At 38.7% G+C, this 8,809-nt stretch overlaps 1 protein-coding gene across 10 annotated transcripts in view; it reads left to right on the forward strand.

Moving 5' to 3' along the window:
• Positions 1 to 8,360, forward strand: part of ARL15 (ARF like GTPase 15) — a 442,427-nt gene extending 434,067 nt beyond the window's left edge. For 6 of the 10 annotated variants that reach the window (XM_073236298.1, XM_073236295.1, XM_037022071.2 and 3 more), the window contains one exon: positions 38 to 2,677. In XM_073236298.1, coding sequence (XP_073092399.1) covers positions 38 to 190 — 153 coding nt within the window. In that variant the 3' untranslated portion in view covers positions 191 to 2,677. Of the gene's footprint in view, positions 1 to 37 lie in introns of all 10 variants that reach the window. The other 4 variants (XR_012131183.1, XR_012131184.1, XR_012131166.1 and 1 more) reach the window with 2 other exon arrangements.
• Positions 8,361 to 8,809: the final 449 nt, after the last annotated feature.

Raw genomic sequence — 8,809 nt, forward strand, 5'->3', positions numbered from 1 at the left:
ATATAATTAATAACATATTTATCTTTCCCCCTCTAAGGTCAAAAAATATTTTGAACTTGAACCACTCGCACGCGGAAAACGCTGGATTCTGCAGCCCTGCTCACTGGATGACATGGATGCACTGAAAGACAGCTTCTCTCAGCTGATAAATTTGTTAGAAGAAAAAGATCATGAAGCTGTAAGAATGTGAAATCTGGCAAAGAAAACGGGTTCCCAGAAGGCCTTGAACCTATCATGTTAGTTTCTCATTTTAATTTTATTTTGGCATCAAGACTATAATGGCTTCAATGTCTATTTTCCTCTAGTTGTCCTCAGACTCCCATCTCTCTGTGAAAGTGAATATTCTGTATAGCAGGTGAACTATCATCAGCATTACCGTCAAGTACACACTACTGAGAGAGAATTTATTCTCTGTTTACCACTAATTATCTTCACCGCATGTCTTTTCCTTCTGTTGTTCTAAGTGTCTCTTCTATACTCTGTGCTAAAATGAGTGGAATTCATGGCTCACGGAAATCAAATCCCTTATGGAAGGACTCAGGGGGACTCAGAACTTTGACTCATTTTCCCTGGGTTTGGAGGTGCAGTATTATGTGACTAGGACTCCCCATAATATGTATATTGTTTTATTTTAGTTTATCTTTTAGCTTTTTGTCTACTAGCCTTATAGATTATGAGAGAAAAATTAGCACTAAAAACTTCAATTAATCACCTTATGGGAAAGGAATATCCTGCCATAGTTTCCTTGTTGACATGTGAAGTCTCACTCCCCCCTTTTAAGAGCAAAGACATTGTTTTAGTTTTTGAGAAGAGAGAGAGGAAACTTAGGCACAATGCATGCAACATTGATTACTGTTTCATCAAGTCCTCAAATATTTTTTTAATGGAAAGATTACCCTGCATAAAGTCAAGCTGCAACATAATATAAGTATCTTTTTCTAAAAATCTTCAGTATCTGATTGGAAGAGAGAAAATAATTTTTAAAATAACAGAAAAAATGTAAGAACAGCCAAATGAAGTATAGTTGATACCAACTGGGGTTTAAGCTGGCATGGATTTGACAAATATAACACAGATAGCCTTTTCTGTATATTCATTCATTAAGTGCTAATGTAGTTTAATGGAGTCAGTTAATGTCTCCAACTAGTAATTAAAAGTCTACCAGTATTTCTATTATAAACCTCTATTTTCAGGGGTTTCAATGAGCCCTTAAAAATGTGCTGGGGCTGAGTAAATTAGTCATTTTAGGGCCCCAATTCAGTCTTTGGAACTGATTTTTTTTTTTTACATAATTTAAATGACAAAATTATGCAGAGATAACTGTACAGTTTTATTAAAGTTTGGCGCCTTTGACCTTTTCTAAATCAGAAATAATCTTATGGATATCGAGGTTTAGGGAGGAAATATTCTTTGGCATGTTTTGTAGGTTTTTTTGACCACTGAAAATACAAAGTGGCCAAATGTTAGAAAAACTGCTCCCTTCATCTGCAATAAAAACATGTTTGTAGTTTTTAGGTAGCATGGACTGATTCCCAAATACTGCAGGTTTACACTGTGTTACAGGGTGATATTACCCTTGTAATTCTCCAGAGATGTACATCACTCAAATATAATCACATAGGTGGATTTTAATGAAATCATTACCTTTGAAACATCGAATACTTCCTGAAGCTTTTTTTAAATGGCATGGATCAAAAAAATTCATATTCAATTTTGTCTACAGCATCCTTGAATATTTTTACACCATGTAATCTGTGAGCAGCACAAAACTTTTATTCTGATGACCAGTTACACAATTTCTGCTTTTATTTTGTCCTGATGTGCTCATCTTCTATGAAAAATAAATGATCATTAGGCATTGCTTCCTCTGCAAGTTCATTAAATGTAGCATGTTGTCTTTTTAAGATACTGTGGCTGAGTCCTCCTAAGCCATCTGTTAAATGACTTCCCGTTGTCTGTGTGTGTGTGTGTTCATTTGTGCGCCAGTGATGGGCTTCTTCTCAGACCCACGACTGTCTGCAGTGTCTCAGCCATCAGAATGAAAACATTATCAATCAGTACCCAACAACAGCTGTTTTTGACAAGTTTCTGTCTGACGCCTAATGCTTTACAACTGTCAATAAGGCTCCTTCTTTGTCTAGCAGTTCGGAGCTCGCCGTCTTGCTGCTTCCGTGTGGCATCCTGTCCTTGTAACCCTAGAATTTGCCATGTTTTGGAAATCCACTTGTAGGGAGGGGAGGGGGCTTGGCTGGGTGTGTGTGGGTGGGTGGTGGGTGGTGGGTGTGTGTATGCATTATTCCTACTTTCATTAAAGTGCCACAGGTGTCTTCGTTTTGCATATTCAAATATTATATGGGAAAAACAGCCTGTTATGTATTCACTTAGCTTCTTGTTATATTTATGGAAGTTACCAGTTTTTGTACCTTCTTAGCCAAAGCAGTTGCCTTTTTGTAATGGCAATTAATTTATATAACAAAACTTTGTATCTATTGTAGTTTGTAGTTTCGGTTGCTAATTAACTGCCATCTTGCCCTGTCTTTCTGTTAACACTGTATCTATACTTAGAGGTTAACAGATTCATGTGGACAATTGCCAGGCAAGAAGAACTCATATTGTCCGTGATTTATATATGATTTCCACTATCTTCAAGTGAAAATAAATGCTGAGTAGAATTGATGTTTTCAGACTGACTCCTTTTAGCTTTAGCATTTGGGAGTCCTAGATTTCTGTTTACATTTGTATTGCCTATTTAAGTCTTCAAAATAAGTTCTGCTGCTCATGGGTCAAAACAAATGATAATTCACATTCCTTTGAAGCCGTTGTGAAAACCTTAAAGACAAAAAAAAAAGCAAGTGTATTTTCCAATTGGTTTGTTTTCAGCAGCAATTTACTTTCAGTGGAGCCATCCCTTGAGAATGAGCGTGCAGAGCCAAGATGTTAATGTGAAGTGTCATCCTTCAGTCATAACATCATTTTATAATATTTGCTGTAAAAACAACTTTCTTTAAGAGTGGCTGCTTGATGCAATGAACTATTTCTTTCAATGGCGATTGATGCCCTTGGGAAATAAGTAAATATTTTTAAGTGACTGAAGAGGAAATGCTGTGTATTTACAGGTCCATCCTTAAGGATGAGAGTGTTCTATAAAAGAGAAAGAGAAGGAAAAATAAAAAAGATGGAAGAAGAGAAAGAAAAAGGAAAAATACATAATAGAAGATGAAAAATTCAAATCCCAGCTTCTGTTTGATCCCAAATGCAACATTATCCTGATACATTATTTGACTACACAGAAAGCTTGCAACACTTTACTTCTAAGCTGGGATCCAACCTGCATTCCTAGCTTTGTTTCCAAGGAAGGGAATTAGCAGTCATCAAGTTCCTAAGCATCTCAGACCTATCCAAGCAAATGTGGACAGAACTGTAAGATTGTGAAGCAAATGCGTTTTCTTAATGTCCAGATGGAATATTCAGACTTGAGTGGAAATCTAATATTCATGCCTGGCTTCATCCTCTTTATAATTTTAGAGTGCATTTTTATTAACCTCCTGACCTAATGGTGCAAACAGAAAGGCGAAGAAGGTATGTGGAGGGGGACGGGAAGTGGGAGTTGCCCTTTGGGATCCCTCACTACCATTGAGTCTGGAAGGGAGGATCTGCCTTTGTTATGTAGAAACCTTAGGTGATTATAGATCCCCCACCTTCTCTTTTCCCTAGCCTGGGTCCTGGAGATCTGCACTTCATGCTGTGAAATGCATTATCGCATCAGGCTGGGAATTCCTGGCTCCCAAGGGTTCAGAACTTTTGGTCACCACTGAGTCAGCATGATTAAACGATTTGCATCTCAGGGTTAAATGTTTGCCAACCCACATGCATGAAGTGACTGATGAGCCCAAGGTTTGGCACCCTACCCCACCCCCTTGTACCGATTTAGGAACATAAAAAGGATCCCTTGTAGGACCCAGAAGCCTCAGATGGGATCTCGGTTTTGGGTCCCTTTTCCCATTCTCTTTGAATTAAAACCTAGATGAAAAAAACTCTCCTATTACCTACTGTTGGATCAGAGCTGGCAATTCTGACTTCCTATCCAGAGGGTACATCTGTTGGGACAAACTCTTCATAAAATCACCGTGAAACCAGTGCAAGGAATTTAAAAGGCACCAAGAAAAATCTCTCCAATTTACACCTTGTCTCTCACCCCTCTTCCCTCACAAAACATACTGAAGTGGAAAGCGCATGATTTTTCTATGAGATTTTCTCTGTATTCTCTTCTTGCATTCCACCTGTGCCCTACAACGCATGCTGTATAAACTGGTGCCGGTTTAGAAGGCCACCTGTGGGATTCTTGGGCTTCACCTGGCTCCAGCCTTTCTTGCCCTCCTCAAGCCCTCGGGGGACACAAAAGTTTATATGGGACACTCTATATGAATGATCCCTTTTTACAAGGAAAGGGTTCAGGCTTTGTGGTATAGAGGAAGCTCACTATATTCGCCCTGTTTGGAGAATAAGAAAAGGGACTCCTCAATTCCATGCCTTGCTAGGCCCTGCCTGGTTCATGACCCAGTCTGACCGCTGACTCCCCACCGCTCTAGTGGACATTTCCACTATTACGGACCAACCTGGAAACAGCCATCAAGTCGCACTTTAAAAAATTATCTGCAGACTGCCAAAGAATAGTGAGTTCTTCTTTTTTCCTTTTTTATTCAAAAATCTCTGCTCTTACTCTGATGTTCTCAAAATGCTCTGCACAGATATTTCAGCCTGGTTCTTTCTAGCAGCAACATTTTCAACCATGGGAATGAGTTGGCAATGTTGTCTGAGAGAGGAAAGTCTACCTCAGGTGCATGGGGACAGAGCACTCATTGATAAATGTAAATAAGCCTGAATTAAGCATGAGTTCCCAGGTCTCCCTCAATTCCCTGTCTCCTCATGCCCTGTGGGGAGATGGGGGAGCTGATCATTTCCAAAAAGCCTAAGATCACTTACATCACAGGCAACCCTTCCTGTAGGTGTGAAATCCAGCCTAGAATGCCACAACCTTTGCTGACAAGTGATTCATTGAGACAAAGGCTGGAGCTCAGCATCAAACAGATGTCAGACAAAACACCAAACGCCTATAAATGATTGCTTTGCAAGCAGTGGAATGACGGGAGAGCTGGCCTAATGATGCATCCCATGTCTGGACAAGCTTACCGAAGACACAGGGGTGGGGAGGGGGCAGGGGAGCTGTTTTTAAATGGAGTCTGCGAAGAAGGCTGTTTCTGGAGAATGAAGTGAAACCACAATTCTCACCTGAGAGGTGCATGTCAAGAAGAATGATTTCTGCCTGGTTTGTATGTAATATATGTAAAGGGTCAATCAGAAAAATGCATGTCAAGGGTACCCTGAAGGTCAGACTGGTATGATCTGATATTAAATCATTAGACATATAAATATCAGCATAAATTAGAAATGAGATTTTGTTGAAACGGAAACTGCTTACCAAAAGGCAGAGACAGGAATGCAAACAGCAAGTCTGGCTGTCATTCTCCATAATCTGGAGCAAGTCAGGCTTGGCTCTGGACCTTCTCCAGTTGTTTTACAACTTTCTAGACATGGGTGTATTAACCCAGCACTTCTATTAAGCTGCTTCAACAGAATTTTTCAGATGACAGCTTGTCAAGACTGAATTTACCACTGTCCTTTTTACAGATTTTATCTCACAATTGGAACTTTAGTTTTAATAATTTTGGGGCTTTAATTTATTCATTCAGCATGTTTGTTGAACACCTACAATGGACTGGAAATGTGTTAGATGCATGAGATACAGCAGTAAACAGAACAAACAGTGCCTACTTTCATAGGATTTTAATTCTCTTGCATTGATTAAATTGGGTTATTTCTATGATCCTAGAGAATTTTTTAATTGATGGAGCATTTTTTATGTTGAAATTGCATTTGATTGTCTATAGATTTGAAACCATTTTCTTCTTGGTCGTAATTCCTGATTTTTAGCCCTCCTAATTTAAAATGGTCTCAGAATGCTGTTTAGTTTCTTTTGAGACCATTAATGAAAGTAGGAATCTAAACAAACACATACAACAGAAAAGGCTTTGCCTCTTTTTAGCATCTATCTAAATAGAACTCTGTAAAGCTAGCACCTTTTATTCTGCTATTTTACTGCCGCAACAGTGAAGTATGTGTCTAGCACACAAAAGTGCTTCCCAAGTGCAAAACCAAACTCTGTCAATCACCTACTGTTCTTTTCATCTTCTCTGTATTCAGAGGGCTTTACCTCCTTCTCTAGAACAGCTTGGTCTCATCCTTCTGTCTGTTGAGCTAACAAATGATCTGTATTTGAAATGCTGAATGTTAAATCTCCAAGAGCAAAATTCGTATTCCATGGCAGTCTCTTGTGTTTTAGTCCCCCCAGCAGTAAAGGCTGCTGTGTAAAAAAAGGCATGCCTCAATTCACATGCCCAGACAGCAGTAACCTGTAAGCTATATAACCCCCTGGATTTCACCAAGGCACAAGCTGTGAGTTTCTACTGGGTTTCAGGAGGCTGCTTTATTTCCCTCTCAATAATGCTTCCCTCTCACTGAAGGTTGGGAACTTGGAGAGACCCCCTTTAAACCCATTATATATTCCAGGACGGTATGTGGGCAAAGTTGTTCTTTTAGCAGGAGTTAGTGCATTTTAGATCTAGGACTCTTTTGCAAACTCTATACCAACACCGTTTTCATTTCCTTGAACACCTAAAGTTTATACTATTCTTCCCTCACCAACCCAAGCCCATGGTGGATGTGCACCTCAGAAATCACAACATATCCCCCTACAGTTTACTGACTGGGGTATCTAGCTAGGATCACAAACTGAAACAGAAACCTCATGATTTCCATTAAACATATTAATTTCAAGTCACCCCAAGTTTTTAGGTGAAACAGCAGTATTCAGTGAAGTCACATAATACCATAGATGAATTAAAATGAGTGGTTTATGCTTTGAGTTTCAGTGCTTCCCCCCCACACACAACCCCCGCAATGAAATAATGGATCTAGGCAATGATCAGTGTCTACCAATATCAAAAAGAGAGAAGCAAACAAGCATTATGTGTTTTCTGATAGATGTGTACAATACCACCTGTGGAGATTTCTTGCCAAAAAATATTGAACCTGAGTCTGATCAACACTCTAGATCTAACTTCCAATTTACATACGATACAAGAACAGAGAAGTGCTAAATGGCATGCAATGGTGCAATAATTAAAATCAACACTATTGGAAACTCAACTGGTGGACAAATTAGTTGGTTTCTTAAATGGCAAGAAGGAAAAAAGAAATGGAGGAAACCTATAGATTAAAAGCTTAATAGAGTTTAAGAGTTCTGTCACCTATCAAAATGTAAATACAAAATGTGAGACAGAGAAATTTAAACATTCACTGAATATTTTATGGATTAAGGAATGAATCATTGATTACTAGGACATTTTCGGTATGATAATGGAATTGTGGTTGTATATTTTTTAAAGAGCCCTTATCTGTTAGTGACACTAAGATATTTATAGATGAAATATAACTGTTGAGATTTATTTCAAAATAGAGGAACAGAAGTAGGTGGGGATACAGATGAAACAAGTGGCTGTGGGTAACAACTGATGAAGCCAAATGATGGTGACATAGAGGTTCATTATAACTTGTGTGCCTCTGAATGTGTAACTGACATTTTCCCCAAGAAAAAGTTATTGAAAGAGAAAAAGAAGGAAAAGAGAAAGCAAAGACAGTAAAAAGACAAGCCATGGAACAGAGGGTATTTATGACACAAAACCAGTTCTATTGCCAGAACATACTCAGAACTATTCAAATCAGTAAGAAAAAGCAATCAACTTCATGGAAAAATTAGCGAGAGATTTGAACAAACCCTTCATGAAGGAAAAGCTATCCAAATGGCCAGTAACCTTATTAATAAGAGCAAATAAATATCGAGGTGCTACCGTGAGATTGCACTATACACTCACGAGAATAGTTCAAATTAACAATACTAAGAAGGAAATAGAAAAAATAGCAGGGTCAGTCTGGCATGTCAATCCCCACTGAAAATTTGTGTTCTAATTCCAAGAAGGAAGTTTGTAGCATAGTAACTAATCCCATGGTCCGGTATCAACCAGAACTGGTTTGGAATTTGACTCCACTCCTTGCAAGTCACATGACACTGAACAAATCATTTAATTGTGTTTTATTTTTTCTCCCACAGTGGGAACAATATACGTACTTCAGTATACCTGAGTTATCACAAAGATTAGATAACGTCATGCCTGTAAAGTGCTTCTTGTGGTACCTGGCACACTCAAAACATTCAATAAAGGATGCAGTTACAGTTCTAGTAACGTATGTTTGAAGCAACTTTCCTTCTGCGTTTCTTCGGTAGAAAGCTATACAAGAACTGAGCCGGGTTGGAAGGTACAAATGGTGAGGTTTTACAACCAATCAAGTCACATAACGGTTACAACGTCAGTCTCAGAAGCTGGACCTCACCTGGTCATGGAGCCTTTCTAGATCAGGTAAACACAGCTCCAGTGACTTCATAGCCTCAGTGTTTTATCATTTGACTGCCCATTTATTTACCCATTCAAAAAACACTGATGGAATGTATATTGTGCATGGCATTGAGTGATATGTACTAGAGGAAGGTAAAAATAATTAAAAATACAATCTGATACAGTGCTCAAGACGAGTTCATGAATATTGCTGACTGGCTGACAACTTCAAGTTGGAGAGGAGGGTTTCAAGCCTAATACATTTTTTCATAGGCTGGGATTGCATAAAGGTGACCTTT

Source organism: Manis javanica, chromosome 1 (genome assembly GCF_040802235.1).
Source record: "Manis javanica isolate MJ-LG chromosome 1, MJ_LKY, whole genome shotgun sequence".
Classification (NCBI taxonomy): Eukaryota; Metazoa; Chordata; class Mammalia; order Pholidota; family Manidae; genus Manis; species Manis javanica.